We start from the raw sequence: 17,180 nt of genomic DNA, 5'->3' as shown, positions 1-17,180 counted from the left end.
CGCAGGTCCATTGCTAAAGAATGGGCCTCCCACTGCGGTTTAACTTCTCGGGAAATCTAATACAGCTTGAAGGCCCTCTCATCTTGGTCAAATAACATGGCTTTGGACTTAAAGCTACATTCCCTAATTGCACAGTGAAGAATCACCACTAGCTGTTCTGAATTTAGAGGGAAAGGATTTTGTTTTTGCAGTTTGATATTTAAGCTCCAACCCCAGAAGCATGAAAATAGCCACACATTTTAAAAAATACTGCTGTTTAATTTTCTAGTCATGTACTTTAAAAAGCCAATACAATTAAGACTTTTAGTTATCTTCTCAGATCTGCCCCTGAAATTACCCACAAGCAGCTACAGAAGCACACAGGACCTGCTCCCATGGTGGGCACATATGAAGGGCATTGGGTATCCAGAAATGGGAATGCAAGCCTGTGTAGCTGACAGGCAACCTTTGCCTTTGCAGTCTTAACATTAGGATTACACAACAGGGAAAAAAATAAACACAAGAGGCCTGCCTTTTTGTTTCCCTTTTTCCCTTTGCCCTTCCAACTTTTACTTGTCTATACTAGTGGACCCATTTTCTCCCTAGGTTGCCCATCACGTAATATTTTCTTGGCATTACAGGCCCTTACATTCATACATAAAGGACTTGTAAAACTGGTGTAAGTAACATACAACGGTCACTGGTACAACATAAGTGAGCTGTAGGTGTGTGGAGGACGCAGGCCATCACTGAATTGTATTAGAGACATTTTATTGAAAATGCGAAAATAGGAAATGTATTATAGCCTAAAATAAATTACATAACATATACAGCATATATTTATATCTTTAAAATATTTGTTTTGTTTAGGTTCTTTCAGTCTAGTTATTTTGTCTAAATCAGGAATTTAGTGTACTGTACCCATAATTTTTTTTAAAGGAAAAAACCCGCTTTCCAAAACTTAGAAAAATATACTGCACTAAATGGATTTCCAATGCATTATTTCAGGGGTATCACATAGTGACTTTGATACTGTCTATAAAATGTCTTGCTTTATGGTGTGGAGGGGAGTGCCGTAGGACATTCAGTTACCTGCCCTGCAGAGCTGTGACTGAGAGCGGCAGAAACAGGGAACACATCTAAATCAGAAGTTACAGACAAGAACCTGGCATTAGAATGCTAGATTACAACTTAAAGCTCTGCTCACTGGAAAAAAACGAAATGGACAGTTAGAACGCTCCACTTCTCTCATTCTAGTGCCATCTTCAGGGAAGGCAAGTGGAAAGCACGCCTTCAGGGAAAGTCATGCGGAAGGATGCTAACGTTTGGAGCCCCACTTCTGTGACAACTCTGAAAAGTCAGCTCATGTATATACACTGTAGGGTGCGGCAACTCAGTGAAACCAGGAAAACAATGTGAGATGCTGATGATCAAGTCAGTTTGTGACTCTGACCCAATTTCTACAGGTTAAATTTCCATTAGGTTGGCCCAGTGTGGCCACCAACTCTTCCTCTAGGAGCCCACCGGTGTGTATGCCGTAGATAGTTCATGACTCCAGAGCGAGAGGGGGTGCAATGGCCAGCAGGTCACATCTCTTACAGCCACAGTATTGGGGAGCAAGTCAAAAGAGGCTGAACTTCAACTTGTTGATTCGTAGGAGGCAAACATGAACAGGAAAGAGTCTGTGGCCCAAGAGGGAATGACACAACCCAAGTCCTTTGGTTCCAAAGTGGAGATTGTCCAAGGGAGTAAAAGGTCGACCAAGATGGGGCTCTATCTTTTGGGTTTTTATGAAGCAGGGTCATGAAGTCAGCGGTTCTGTGTTTACAAAGTGACAGTAAAGACCTTTCTTTAGGTCCCCGCATCAGTGAGCATACCCAGTATGCTAGAGAATTTATACGAAACCTTTAAATCAAGGCCTCTTTCATAACCAAAAATAAAAATTAAAAAAACAGAAAACAGCTTGATGGGAGGAGGAAAGAGATGACACTGTTGTCTTGACTGTCCCTGCAGTGCCCCTGGTGGCCTGTGCTTACTCATTCTCTTCTCTCATTTCTACGATGTCTGTCACCTCCTCTGTTGGAGGCATGTCAGTCATTGCCGAGTCTTCCCCCTCCGTGGCTGACTCATTCTCCATCTTCTTTTTCTAGATAAAAGGAGAAACATCAGAGTGGGGATGTGGACAGGGGACACCACAGCAGCACTGTGAGCAGGGAGGATGCTGTATGGTTGGGTGTCCCAATCCAGGCTGAATCTAGTTCAATATATTCCTTTCACTGTGGTTGTTCACATCCTTGTTGTGTGCCCCTCCCCTGCTAAAGCCCCACGCTTTGAGTTTTGTGTTCTTGGCCAGGCCTAGAACACCATGACACCCTGTCATTGGTGGGTGTCCCCTACCCAGACAGATCTGGGTTCACTATGTCCTGCTCATTGCACATCCTGATTCCTGGTGGCCTTACTGCCATTCTGCTGCGTCCTTGCAGAAAGTGGCTTCTCAGCAATCAGCCACCACTAGTCCTCTTCAGATCCATGCAGACCTTGTGTTCTCCATGCTCTGAGTAGCAGATCAAAGTAGAAGGCTGCCTTCTACAAGGGCCTCTTCCAGTGCTTCCCTTTCAGGACCTGTCTCTCATTAGTGAGAGACACTATTATGTCTCCTGTGGATCCTCTCATGCCTCTTGGACTGGTTTAAATGTAATGTTCACCTTCTTCCTTGTTTTCCTTGAGTCCTATCTGTCATAGAAGACCGGGATCTCAGGCCCACATTTCCAATGTGTGGCAGTGGGGGGTAGGGGCACAAGAAGGCATGAGGTAGACTGTCCACTGCAGGGAGTCATCCTCTCTGTGGCAGGGGCCTCACACTGCTTTCCCAGCTACTCACTCTTTACTCTCCTGGCCAGCTCAGCCTTTCACACACCCGTCATCCTTCATCATGGCCCTTTCTCAGGGACAACTTGGTTTCGACTTAATTGACCCAAGCAAAATCAACCAGAAGACTCCTGATCTTGGCTGCCCATGCCCTTTGGTATGCACTTGGCCAACTGGCTATGCTGTCCCTTTTCCCACTAGTGTCCCATTCATTGGGCCAGTCCCCAAAGCAAACACTTCGCTGAACTTTACCCCATCTTAACTGGTTTTCTGAAGTTTACTTTTATAGTTCTCTTCCCTTTACTTACAGTCTTCAACATTTTCGCCCTTTTCTCCTGAACCCCAAGGCCATGAGGTGCATGGGCAAGGTCCCCAGTCCAGTCCCCTCACTCTTCACCCTTCACAGTGAATTCCATCATCATTCCTGGCTCTCCGGACTGCCTCCCTGGTCTCTTCTTAACAGTTTTGTTGGTTTCTTTGCACCCTGCCCCCAGCCTAAAGATATACCCATCAAGGCTCTACCTTTGGCTCCTTCCATCTCCACTTGTATCCACTCTCTGGCTAATCATCTTAGTGAATAAGATGGAGCTTCTGACCCCAGAGAACTCATAAATCATGGAGAGGAAAGAAATACACAGCATGCAGTTTGAAAATGCTGCCTTTAGGGCAGACTAACTCTGAGCTTTCAGGCTGAGGGTCTGTAATGAAGTGGGTATGGTGTGGAAGGTGTAGGCCCACCAGGATTAGAACAGATTTCCTGAAATAGAGCGAAATTATTTGTGAGGGCAGAGAGAGGTGCTGCTTATCCCTAAAGCTGTTAACGTAGTTTCTTACCTGTTTCCGATAGACATAGCATGCTGCAATGGCAACCATGGTAGATTCTCCCACAAACCCTGCTAGAAGGGAGCCCACACCTAGTGTGGCTCCATGGACCCTGGAAATGCGAACACAGGTATTTTGCATGTTAAAACCAAGTTATGACATAATTAAGTTGGTGACAAATTCAGTCGATATTGCTTAAACCCAAGAATACTGCAGAGCAGTGAGGGATGGAGCAATAGTTTCCTCCAACCCCTGGCCTCAGGGCAGTACCTACTGACCTCTGAGGTAGACCTGTGTAACTCAGGGCTGAGCTCGTATTCCATTAGTATCATCTCAGCCTGTGTCCCTCTCACTAGAGATGGGGAGTTCTGAGGGCAGGGCCTTTCTGCCTCCTGTTGGTTTGCACATTCCTCATCACAGGAGGTGAGGCCTTGATTCCAGGAATCACCTGTTTCCAGGCTAGTGTGGATCTCATAGGCTCACTGATGTGAGCAGAGAAACATCCTTTTGAATTCCCAGCTCTAATAGGCTTGGGGATTTCACTTGGTTATGCAGATTTTAATGCTCTACACAGAATACTTTAGTGGCAAAGGCCTCAAAGCAACATATATATGCCAAATGCTGTAAACACATACCCCAGGTAAGGCAGGACCACGAGGCTGGTGATGAGGACGATGATCCGAAGCACAGAGCTGGGTGCTAGGACAAAGGTTTTCTTAAGTGTCATCAACCATCCAGTAAGGTGGGCTCTCACAGTCACTGAGAGGAGAGAAGGACTTATCAGCTGTATGGCCTGCTTCCACTCTGCCTCGTCCAACCCTTTGCTGCTGGCCCAGGACAGCAATTCTAAAAGCTGGCAGGAACTGCCAGCCTAGCTGCTATGACCCAGGGCTGGTCACTCATCTTCCTGTGGCGGTCGATCCCTACTTTCGAACCTAACTGGGGTCAGGCCCCATTCCTACCCAGCTTCCTGCCTCCTCAGTCCTGTGTCTAGGTGGCCAGCTGCAGGCAGCTGCTGCCTTACTGCTCCATGATAACGATCATTCTGGTCGGCCTGGCTGTTCCCAGGATGTCCTTGCCGGGTCCTGCTACTCTTTCCCCTTTCTCTCTCTAACCACCCTCCTCTAGAGGGAAAGCTTTGAGAAAAGGGACAATGTTGCTGCTGGGTGAACAGAAAAGCTGGGACCAGAAGCTGTCACGCTTCTACTGTCTTAGGGAACAGAGGGGATGGGAACAGTGGAGAAATGAGAATGACCTCATCCCTATTTCCCACCATGCCTTCCAGAGCCAACCTTGACCATCCTTAGCCATTTTTTTTCTCCCTCCTGTCACGGTGCCACTGCTCACTCACTATGTTTTGACTGCACAATGACAGGCACATAGTTCCCATTCTCACTCCTGTGCATGCAGACTGAGTGTGTAGGAGGGCCCAGGTGGATAGTGCATGCGCTATGAGAGGTGTAGCTGTGCAGAGCACTGACCTTTGCCCTGGTTGGTAAGAAGCACCCTGACCCCTCTGCGCAATGCAAGTAAAGTCTCCTGGAGAAGATAAGCTTGCTCTGGGGTAACACTCACTCCCCAGGGATGAAAAGGAAATATAGATGAGGCTCATCTTCTTCTCTTAGGGAAAAGATAGCTCCACTTCTAATTAGTCCATGGAGAGGACAAGAGTCGTAGTGTGTGCTGATCTGGTGGCCCAAACCTAATGCTGCCAAGACCCAGTGGGACCTGACAGCTGTTGAGGAGACTGAAGATACCCAAGAAGACCTCACCACCACCCCAGAGACCCCTGGTCTCTTCTCTGCTTGTTTGGGCTCTCTAGCCCTTTTCATATCACCACTGTGGAAAATGAAACCCACATGGCTGATCTCCAACTGCAGCCTTCTCCAGCTGCCACCAGCTTCTTAGAGCTCAGCTCACCCAGTGTTTACCCAACACGGGCCGCACACCAGCCCTAGGCTGTTTTTTGTCAATTCCTTTACTTCTGCCCCAGCCCGGAAGGTGACAGCCTTAAGAACTGGCCTCCAGAAGCTTCTGGGTCTCTGTAGGGGCTGCTTGTTCCCAACATGGGGCTGGAAGGTATGCCATTGGCCCTGGGAGATATATATTGAAATGGATCGCCCCACAACTCCCAGATCTTCCTCAAATTTCCACCCACCCAAACCCACATTATTTCTCTATAAAAAATAATAATTAAAAAATTAAGTAAGGGGTCTGGAGAGATGGCTCAGAGGTTGAGAGCACTGGCTGTTCTTCCAAAGGTCCCGAGTTCAATTTCCAGCAACCACATGGTGGCTCATAACCATATATAAGGAGATATGGTGCCCTCTTCTGGCCTCTAGGCACACATGCAGGCAGAATACTGTATAAATAATAAACAAATCTTTAAAAAATAATGAAGTAAGATAAAAATTTAAAACTAGGACATAAAAACAAAGATCATGGCTTCTCTTAACCTAAATGTGAACTTATACACCCTGGCTTCTAACTTAATAGTTCAGGTAGGTTATTTCCTTCCCCTCTTGTTCAATATGCCTTTATTTTGCTGTGGATTGGGCCTAGCATTTAGCTACACCGCCAGCCTTGTATATATTTTGACTAGTTGCCATGAACTCAGTATAGTTTAAGGGAGCAGAAGCAAACATACGAACAGAAGCAAATGCCTCTGTAAGTGATTGGCTCCTGTGGCCCCATTCCTGCTACCCATAGGCACCCCTCTTACCAGCTTAGATTACCTCTAGACAAGGTACACACTTATGGAACACAGATAAACACTTGTGATGGCGTCAGCTGCACCCTAATCACTCACCCACAGCTTGCTTTTCTCATGCATTGTCTCATTCTTGAATACTATCCCTCGTAATACAGAGTCTGTGGTGATGTTTCCCTCTGGTGTGTGGTTTGACATTGTCCTTTCTGGCCATGAGCCATTTGGACCATGTCTTTGGTTCTAAGTGTCTTTTTATTTCTTTGTTCACCTTTTAGGTTTTAGCAGTAATCTCACTGTACTTTTCATTTTACTTTGGAAACTATCTTATTATAAAACTGAATTTCTGGTGTATGTTCTATGAACTGTAGTTCAGGACCAGATGTGAAGAACCTCGATAATCAAGACAAAGACCAAGTCAACTGTTTCCTACAAATTCCACCTACTGCCCCTTTGGGTCTACTTTCTTTTAATTGTGATTACATCTTACAAATATAAGTTGTGCTGTTTGACACATGTGTAGAACATTCAGCCTGCTGGCTAATGTCTTTGCATCTTTCTAGCCCAGAGTGAAGTAATTACACTTTTGCTGGTGACATGGTTCTGTTGGGCAGGAGGATGGACAGGAGCATGTCCATTCTCTGTGTCTTACCTGGCACTGGGAAGAAGGAGAAGATACGCAGAGGAATGACACAGAGTTCTGCAAAGGCAAAGTCCACTCCAATGATGTCTATCAAAATCTTCTCAGAGACATTAGGGGTCCAGAACATCACAAAACAGAGCTGGAAGGTGGGACAGAACAACAATGAACAAGGTTGTGAGGAAAAGGCATAAATAAGTGAAATGACAAGGTCAGCTATGTCATGGTCCCTAAGCGTTCTAGAGGATGGCAAACGTGCTCACTGGGCATCTAACTGGCACCCTAGGCTTGCAGCTACACGTGCCTACCTTGCTCTCATCTGCCAGTACCAGGGAGGGTGACTCTAATCTGTGTGCTGCACTTGCCCCAGAGGAGTAGCTAGTGTGGCACATCCACTAATTATGGCACATCCATAGTTAGTGTGGGTAGCTGGACTGAGAATGGAGACCACCTTGCTTTCACTGAGGCTTAGTAGGAGTCTTCCCTCAATCAGTTCTGAGCAGACACGTCCATTCATACGGCTTTTACAGTTACAGCAAAATGCGAGACTGTGAACTGAACGCAGTTGGATGGACTGCGCCACTGCAGTCACCTGCAGCCTGCCAGTTTTTAGTGTTAGGAGGGTAAGGAAAGAAACAGCAGGGTGTGGTGACCCGCACCTGTAATCCCAGCACTCAGGGAAGCAGAGGCAGATGGATCACTGCGAGTTTGAGGCCAGCCTGGTCTACAAAGCGAGTCCAGGACAGTCAAGGCTACACAGAGAAACCCTGTCTTGAGAAAACAAACAAACAAAAAATTGTGCCTAGTATGGCTGAAGAGTTCTTGGGCTACAGGCAGGGGGACATATTGTATGTCCCTGTTTTTCCCTCAGCTCTCAAAACACAGGGAACCAGCTGAGTCCCAGAGGCAGGAGACCAAAGCAGCTCTTCATTGGCCTCAAAAAGACCCTGAGTTCCTGAAAGTTTCAGGCTCCCAACCAAGTATTCTCAGCAGTGAGACTTGCACAGGTGACATAGCTCAGCCCTGTTTTGATGTCCACAGCTTCCAAGCAGCTGCCTGGAAGTTCCCTGCTTAAAACATGAACACGCAATTGGGGATCCCCAGACTTCCATAACAGCCTCAAGGTCAAAACAGAAGAAAATTAAGACAATGCAGAAAGAAGAAAACAAACAACAAAAACCCTTTCTGTCACGGTGACATTCTCAGGGAAGAGACTGTATCCATGGATCAAGAACAGAATGGAAATGTTCTAGGAAAGACATTCATGGAACAAGAAAGAGCCAAAGATTAGGAGGATGATCAGAGACCTGAGAAAGTCATTAGCTGACATGGGATCAGAAGTCAGCGGCAATGACAGAGCTGAGAAATAAAAAGGCGGGAGAAGGAGACTATGTTGTTTTTCTTTTGATCAAATAAAACAAGTCTAATATTCTAATTCCCAGAGTTCCATAAAGAGGGAACAGTGAACCTTTCAGAGCTGAAAGAGCAATTTTCAGACTGAAAATTTTGGGAGGCAGATAGTAAATGGGAAGAGACTCAGCAGAGCTTACTACCATCAGTGATGCTGGCCACAGCAAAGACCTGCAGGAGCGGGGTTCAAGGGAAGGTGATTGCTCTCCTCGAACTGAACTCTGAGCCAAACTGTCACTGAGCAGTAGGTAAAAGAAAGACCTCCTCACTACGTAAGGCCTCCAACATTTGCCTTCTGTATTAGTTACTTGTCCGAGCTCCCGACAAAATACCTGACAAGGGCAACTGAACAGTGCACTAATTTCAGTTCATAGTTCAGGGGTTCAGACCATCACTGGGGAAGGCATGGGAGTAGGACTGTGAGGCCGCTGATCATGTCCTGTCCAGTCCAGAAGCAGAGAGAGATGAATGTTCACGCTCAGCTTGCTCTCTCCTTTGTAATTCAGCGTGGGATCCCTCAGCCCATGGAATGGTAACATGAATCTTTAGGGTGGGTCATCTCACCTCAAGTAACAAGGTAGAGAATCCCTCACAGGCATATGCAGAAGTCTGTCTTTTCGGGGATTGTAGAGTATGCCAAATTACAGTATCAACCGTCACACCTCCCACACACACTTTCCTAGAACGATATTAGGCCATGATCTGCCAGATCAGGGGAGTCAGGAAAAGAAAGGGAAAAACACTGACAGGGATGTGGGGGAAATTGTCAGGGGAATCCCAGAGAAGGAGGCTCAGGCCAATCCTAGCCGGTGCCAGGTGCACAGGTCAGCGAGTTATACTGCAGCAGAGACAGAAGCAACCTGCTGAGGCTGAATGCATTGGAAGAGATTTACACAGAGAGGGAATGTGGAAGTAAACAAGGTTAACACAGAGAGCTAAGAAAAATGGTAAGAGAATTATTAACCGCTTAAGACAGGCAGGGATATAAGATGTTTAATGGCTGTTTAAGAATTAGGACTAGGCTATTATAGTTAATCAAAAGAATTTCCCACAGTATCATCATTCACCACAGTTACAATCCACCCAGAGGACAAGTGGGGTTGCGTTAGGGGTGGGGGTGGGGCCATGCCTCTAGTAGAGGGAACAGGGCTGGAAAGAGAATGGATGGGGCAGTGGGCTGAGACAAGCTTATTAGGAACAATCCTAATAGAACCAACTACATTTCGTGCTGATTAAAAAGAAAAACTTAATTTAAGAATGTAATAATATAACTCTGGAGGATAATGTTCAATACATGTCAGTTCCATCAAATACTTATCTCCTTTTCCTAAAATACATGCAAGTCTTGTCTAAAAACTGAACACATTATAAAGTTTCAGTCACGTGAAAACAGAACACCGAAATCTTATAATGTCAGTTCCACTTGGGTAATTTAAGTTTCATGGAATTAGCCTGGCCACAGTGAGGCAATAAAAAAAAAAAAAAAAAAAAAATCTTGGCAGATCAACCACAAATGTTTCATTTTCCACATTCAACAGGCTCTTCCCAGTGGCTCATCAGCACCCGGGAACATATTCACCTGGTCTGCAGCACAGGTACGCCACTCAGTGGCCACAGAGCTTGCTGTATGGATTCCCTAAGATCTAGCAACTTAGAGGATTTCAGTACCTGAGGAGCATGGGCAAGTGGCCTGCCACCTTTCCTCACTGCTGTTTTCAAATAGTGTGATATCACTTGTGCCTACAGCCCAGACACAGCAGCAATTTCTAATAACAACTCCCAAACAGCACGGGGTGCAGAGACAATTTATCCCCCTGTCTATATCACAACCTATGAACAGATTAAAGATTCCTCTTTCAGGGCTGCTTTATGTTAGGCCCTAAGTAGTTCCCACAGCAGTAAAGCTACAAGCCAACCCTCAGGTCTGCCATGGATCTGTGCTTTGGCTCTTTCCTAGATGAGCCATTCTGTGTTTCCTTAGTGGACAGAATGTGTCACAGAGGCCATATTCCTCTCAAAACTCAGGCTTCCCAGAGAATCATTAGCCTGCTTTATTTCGCAGCCAGAGGTAATCTGAACACGAGACAATGCCTCAAACACAAGTTGCAAGCTCTTTGAGCTTTGCAAAATCATTTTCAAGTGACCATTAAGTCACAACATGCCAAAGAAAAGGAGAGGACTCTTGCACATCAGGAATATGGTGGGCGCATGTTTGTGCAACAAGGGAGTCTGGTAACTCCACCCCTCTGGCCTTTCCACATAGATGATGCCTACCATGACACCTTTCCTGTCTTATGGGAAGTGGTTGTCTCTCTAGGGGAGGGCAGTGGATAAGAGGGCAGATACGGAGCATGACCCCAGAGTTGTCAACCATGCACATCCATGTAGGGTCTCGCTTGTCTTTTAGGAACATTGAGATTAAAAGCCATTGCTCCAGCTAGCACAAGGCCATCAAAGGCCAGGAGCCCTACATTTGGGAAGCCTCTTCTCCCTCTCCCTGAAGTCTCTGAAGCTAGAAACTTCATGTTTCTAGTAAGAAAATGGTGCGATGCCTTTCAACCAGTCTTCCTCAGAAAGTTTGCTGCACTCTCTAGAAATGTATATGCAAACTACTTAAAAGCAGAAGGCTTTTTGGTAAAAGCTAGGACACCTACCTGCAGGTCAGATTTCATGTCTCAGCATGATAACTGGACTCATTGTTTCAGAAATCAAGACTTAGGAGCTCATTCAACAAGGGGTGTTTTAGGAAGAGTCATTCTACCTAGTTCACATAGTGCAGTCTTAACCCACAACATGCCCTCCTGGCTGACCATGGTATACTGTGTTCTTCAAATATTTACAGAGGCCAGTGACACTGGCTTTTCCAAACCAGAATGAAAACTCAATGAACTACTGACAACAGATGATTTGTAGCTGCAGGGTTGGATTCTCTTCTGCAGGGTTTGCTGCCAATATCATCTCATTAGGAAGGAGCCTTCAAAAACAGAACAGCCCAACTTGTGTCCAGATCTTGGGTTTTCTATTTGTTGTTCAACCAAAGGACCCAAAGTTCCTAAGAGAAATGACTCAGTCTAAGACTAGAACTGGGAATATGCAAGACTATCCTTATCCAGGAAGATCTACAGTGCTAGAAGTAAGGAAGTGCCCAGAAAGCAAAACAAGACATATCAAGGGAACAATAGAGCCACTGGAATCCTCAACATCCAAGGTAGGAATATGAGCAACACAACAGAACAGCCTTGAAATAACACCAAGCATAAAGCTAGCATCTAAAAGCCCATGCTGATAGGGAACTAATCTGTGTGGACTCCTAGACAGTTTCTTAACAATTCTCCTGTAAGGTGGCTAGAATACACTTTCCTGCCCTTTTGTGTAGGCTGACCAAGGACAAATCATTTCATTGCACACACAGAGTGAGAGAGCTGCCAGACATCATTACTGGGTCAAGTGTTCAAGGTCAGGGTGAACAATGGTGAAGCCTGGCTAATACGGTTTGAGGAGCCAGCTGTTCCCTTAGCCTGTCAATTCACAGAACACATGAAGCTACTGTAGGGTGAGAGAGAGGTGGGCCCTTGCTGGGTGTCCTCAGAGCCCATTGCTCTACAGTGCTGCTCACTGAGAGGGCTTTTGAATTTCCTTAAGCTGATGGCTCTACTTTTGAGGAATTCACAAAGTTTTCCCCATGGCCCAGTAATTAGAGTTAGCAGTGAAGATTCTGGTCTCATGAAGTTAAGAAAAGAATAAAACACACTCACAGCTATTCTGAATTAAAATACCTTGTTCCGGCCAGAAAACATGTGCAATGGAGTTGGATCCTCCACTGGGAGGCCAGTGCTTACACATCAGATCAGGAGTTATGGTTAGTAGGTGTTTCCTGTAACTAGAACTGAGTCCTCCCAGCCTGGGGTGAATTCCTACTACTGTTTCTTTATATTTTGCTTCTGGGCAAGAATGCATCATTTTCTAGATGGGATGTTGCCCCCTTACAGGACTGCTACAAGCACCCCTTCCTTAGAGCACTCTGTGTGCTGGGCTGAGACTGGTCCACACTGTCATCAGGTTTAATGGAGAAAGGAAGTCAAGTGGAAAGTGCGGCCATGGACACAGTGCAACTGTGCAGCTCGCTACCTTAATTCATCAGGGTCTGCCGCGACTGTTCCAGCTGGCTTCCTGGGAGTCCAACAAACATCACTGGTGGACTCAGCTAGATATGGTGAGATTAGAATTGACTTCATTGCCTGGTTTGTATTTACCCACGGTTTCCACAAAGAATATTGATGAGAATGGGGGGAAGAACTTTGCTAGGCAGTTAAGGGTAAAAAGACCCTAAATAAAAGTAACCAGTTTCTTTCTTAGCCTCCTAGCTGGAGGCCAGGAATGCCAGAGAAGGAATGTCTAAGCCAAAAAATGTCATGGCCAGAGGCTTGAAAAGCCAGTAAGGAGTCTATTTCTTCCTTATCGCTTTCCCTAAAGGAGTACTCTTTCCAGGAAAGTACATTGAGGCTGTAGTTGAGGCTGCAAGGAGCGGGACCGACCAGCTCTTCCCACCACCTCCGTCCACCTCATGACTTCACAGCTGTGTGGTTAATGGTGCTTTTCTCCTGGGGACCCTCCTGCACATTGCTGCCTTCTTCCTCTCCTAAGCTCCCTAGAGTAAACCACTTCTTCCTAAAACCACCCTCCGCAGTCTCTGCATTATCTGAGGATAATGCATTCCTCAGATGCATTATCCAGGAAGCTTTGGTGGCCATGGAGTTCCAGAACTCTCACCTCTCACACTATACACAGCAAAAGCTAAGAGATGTGTCCTCAAGTTCAAAGACACCCTGATACTCTCATGTTAATATCTCTCTCAGTCAGAAACAACTTTAAATAAAACAGATCCCTGCTTATGTCTTTGCAGAAAAATGGCTCTTACTATATGTTTTGTCAGGGACATGAGAAGTCATGTTTGGGAGGGAGGAGACGTCAGAAGGAAGCTAGGGGCCCATCACACAGCCAACAGGATGTGTCTATCCCAGCAGTGAAGGAGAAAGAAATGCTGTGTTGCCAGGTCAGAAATGCCTTGTGACAACAGTGTGTGAAGGCAGCCAGTACAACTCACTTATCAACAATAAGGAACAAGGCTGGAGTGACTGTCACATCCTACACAACTGCTAAGCTGTCTACTAAAGGGTGACTTCATGGAAAACCACAAGAAACAGCCCCTGCAAAGACAGTGGGAGAAGGCAGCCTTGGAACAGGCAGCTCAGCAGGAAAGAGGACACAGGTGGGAAAACTGAAGGAGGAAGGATGACGACAGCAGCATGCAGTGTGGAGAGGTATGTAAGGTCAGGCTGGCAAAATGTCAGCCTACAGGATATAGTAGCCGATTATATACATCACAGAAACAGAGCTTGGTTCTCTAGGCCTGAGTGCTGGAAAAAGCATTTGCTGGCACACACAGCAATCACACACCCATCGTGAATAATCTGTGAAGAAGTTGATGCTCCCATTTCCTGTTAAAGCATGTTCATGGTAAACAAAAGGCATCTTCAGACTTAGTTTTATAATTCCTCTTTTTCTGTAGAGCAAGAAGATAAAAACCATCCCTCGGATTGAGGTTTGAAAAAATGATCAAGACTTCATTTTTCCTAAGGGCACCCAAGTTTCACCGTTATTTTAAGAGTATCACAAATATAGCCTTATCACAAAGCACTGCTTGGTAGAAACATGACATTTCCAACAGCAGGGGGTGCCATGCACCAAACATAGAGCAGGTCCTGGGTGCCACAGGCCTGCCAGCTCCACAGGCTGTTTGGTTCCGGTTCTTACCAGATCTGAAGGATGTTCAGAAAGCTCCACACACTAGCTTCAGTACAGTTTTAAAGTGATGACTTAACAGTAAATTCAGAAATGGGGCTCAGGGGAAGGGGTATAACGAATACTGGCTCAGTTTAACAGGATGAGAACTCTCGGGATGGGGTGGGGTTGCACCTCACAGTAGAGTCAGAGTGGGCAAAATGGTAGCTTTATAATTTTGTACATCTTACTACAATTAAGATGTTTTCCAAGGGGGCTGAGGAGATGGAGCAGCGTGAAAGGTCCTGCTGTGCAAGCCCAAGGACCAGAGTTCAGGTAAGCGGCTCCCACCTATAAAGCTGAGGAGGTTTGTTGGATGCTTGGAACCTCAGCACTTGGGAGGCAGATCTCTGGGGAAAGCTGGCTGACTACACCGGCTGGCTCTGGCCAGCTCCAGCTTCAACAAGAGATCCTGCCTGGAAAAATAAAGTAGCCTGTGGTGGTGGCAGCGCAGGCCTCTAAGTCCAGCACTCTCGAGGCAGAGGCAGTGGATCTTCCTGAGGTTGAGGCCAGCCTGGACTCAACCCTGCAGAGTTCTACCAGGGCTACATAATGAGACCAAATCTCTCTGTCTGTCTGTCTGCCTGTCTCTTTTTCTCTCTCTCACACACACCAAAAACAAAAACAAAGAAACAAAAACTTTTGGGGGTTGGAGAATTAGCTTAATAGTTAAGAGCTGCTTTACCAGTGGAGACAAATTCAATTCCCAACTCTCTGTGAGTCCAGCCCCAAGGGAGCTGATGCCTTCTTCTGGCCTCTGAGGGCACTGCATGCATGTGGTACACAGGAATACATTGAGGCAAATACTAAAACACATACAATAAAAATTTAAAAATAACTAAAGAATATAAAGTAGAGAGCAACCTAAAGAGACAATTTACTTCAACCTCAACATGAACACACATGCATACATATGTATCTGCATACACCAGGGCCCTCACACATACAAACACACATCCATAAATGCCAACAGATTTTGAGAAAAAGGATCAGACCATCACAATACACTTGACCATCTGCTTTTCCAAAGCACAAGTGGATGGATATGCACAATCTATATGAGGAGGGCTTAGGGACGGCTTGGGGTCTAATTTTAATTGTTTAAATGCTGCTGAATATCTCCAACAAATCAAACTCCCAAATCTGCAAGGGGTGCTGAATTAAAACCAGACCCCCTTAAGTTTCCAGAGAGAACCATGCGTTCAGGGAGGGAAACAGTTCTATGGGAACAAACTCTGACCAGCTCAAAGCAAGAGCTTTCCATCTTATTTCACACAGTCCTCCTACAATCCTGAAGCAGTGCCTCCATACAGCTCCTTTATGATGGGGACACAGGCCCTTCTCCCTATTTCCAGGATGCCCTGAGGCACTGGAAAGAACCCCATCCTGTGTCTTGGTAAGAGAAAGCTGCAACCTCTGTTCATTTACCTTCTGTCCTGTTCCTAACCCTATGCACAAGGGAGTCATTTTCTTCTGCTGGATAATGGGAACAATGAAGCAGCAGTCTCCACCTCATGGTGTGGGGGAGGGACGTGCAGCAGGAACAAAGGCTGACACAGGCAGCCTTTGTTCTAGACAAAGGGTCAGCATGGTACCAAGGCTAGGACAGGTCCCAGCAGTCGCCCAGGAAGGCTGAGTGACAGCTGCCCAGGAGGGTAGTTCAGCAACAGGGAAGTAAGACTGGGTCATTCATAGGAACTCAACAGCTAAACTGGACTGAGAGGCCACCAAAACACAGTAATGGTTTTTAATCTTTAACAGCTGCTTCAGTGTTGCTATTTTCTAGTACATGGGGTCTGAGGAGAAACCAGCAGTACTGAATTGCAGCTTCCCTGGGATGACAGGATGACACCAGCATGAGGTGGTCCCGGGTGTGGCCAGCACATGGAAGACTCTACCAATTAAACAAGAGTAGCAGACAAAATGGGGAGTCAGGTAGCCCTTGACTTATGGAAGCTACTCTGAGGTGGGGAAACTGAGGACATGAGAGGACTTGGAGACCATGATCCCAGCTTCTGACTCCTAAGCTAGTCATTTTTCTCCCAGTGCCTCTGCATCTACTAGTGGTAGGTAAGTCACACACAGGCAGACCTTAGGAGCAGGCGGCCCCTGGCTCTCCTAGGGAATCGAACAGTAGGTGACCTCACTGCCTTTCAAAGGTGGAGGCAAACTGGGGGTGCAGAGGCAGAGCTCCTATATCTTTGAATCCACTGAACCCACCAGTATTAGATTACCGGGGCCCATCAGCATTGGAGGCGATCCTCCAAGACTCATGAAGAGGGATCATGTGTCAAAGGAAGACCTGACTGCAGATCTTTAAGCTGCTTCCTCTGTTCTGCTTTCTTTTCCTAGGCACATCTCTATGAAGCCTGAAATTCTAAAGCTTTTGGATTAAGGTCTTCAGAGTAGCCAATTTCTTCCTCCACAGGTCTGGGTGGCCTCTGCTGGGACAGCTTGGGGCTTGACAGACTGACTAGTTGTGGAGTGAGTACAGGCTTGGACCTCAACAGGTGCCTGGCTGCCCTCTCCTCTCCAGGGGCTCCAGTACCTCTTCACTATACAGTGTCCAGGCTGTGGCATCCTGCAGCAGCAGCAAGCACCAGACGAGGGCACAGAATTGCCTCAAAGCCACAAAGGGATGCTCAGTCAGCACCAAGGGGATCTGAAGGAGGGGCGCGGAGCATGCTGTGACAACTAGATGCTCACATGATGCCAGCACCTTTCTGAAAGACTCCCAAGTGACAGCTGACTTCAGGAGATGGCAGGAGCTGGAGCCCAGTAGGATACTAAGGGAGGATTCCAGGAGGGGCCAGTTCTGGACTGCCAAAAGAACATGGCTGCTTGGATCTTACTGGGCTCTGCCTTAATTTGGCGCCCCATGGCTGATTTATAAACACTGCGGCCTTAAGTTAA

At 46.4% G+C, this 17,180-nt stretch overlaps 1 protein-coding gene across 1 annotated transcript in view; it reads right to left on the bottom strand.

The window, feature by feature from the left end:
• Nucleotides 1-237: 237 nt before the first annotated feature.
• The window catches only part of Ankh (ANKH inorganic pyrophosphate transport regulator), a 138,715-nt gene continuing 121,772 nt past the window's right edge, over nt 238-17,180 (bottom strand). The window contains exons 9-12 of the mRNA XM_055618989.1: nt 7,029-7,158; nt 4,305-4,428; nt 3,682-3,781; nt 238-2,125 (exon numbers count right to left, since the gene is read on the bottom strand). Of these exons, the coding sequence (XP_055474964.1) occupies nt 2,012-2,125; nt 3,682-3,781; nt 4,305-4,428; nt 7,029-7,158 (468 nt within the window). The 3' untranslated portion in view covers nt 238-2,011. The remainder of the gene's footprint in view (nt 2,126-3,681; nt 3,782-4,304; nt 4,429-7,028; nt 7,159-17,180) is intronic.

Source organism: Psammomys obesus, unplaced genomic scaffold (genome assembly GCF_907164565.1).
Source record: "Psammomys obesus unplaced genomic scaffold, mPsaObe1.curated_primary_1811, whole genome shotgun sequence".
Lineage (NCBI taxonomy): Eukaryota > Metazoa > Chordata > Mammalia > Rodentia > Muridae > Psammomys > Psammomys obesus.
The sequence above is the reverse complement of the archived record's forward strand: the minus strand, read 5'-3'. Positions and strand labels throughout refer to the sequence as shown.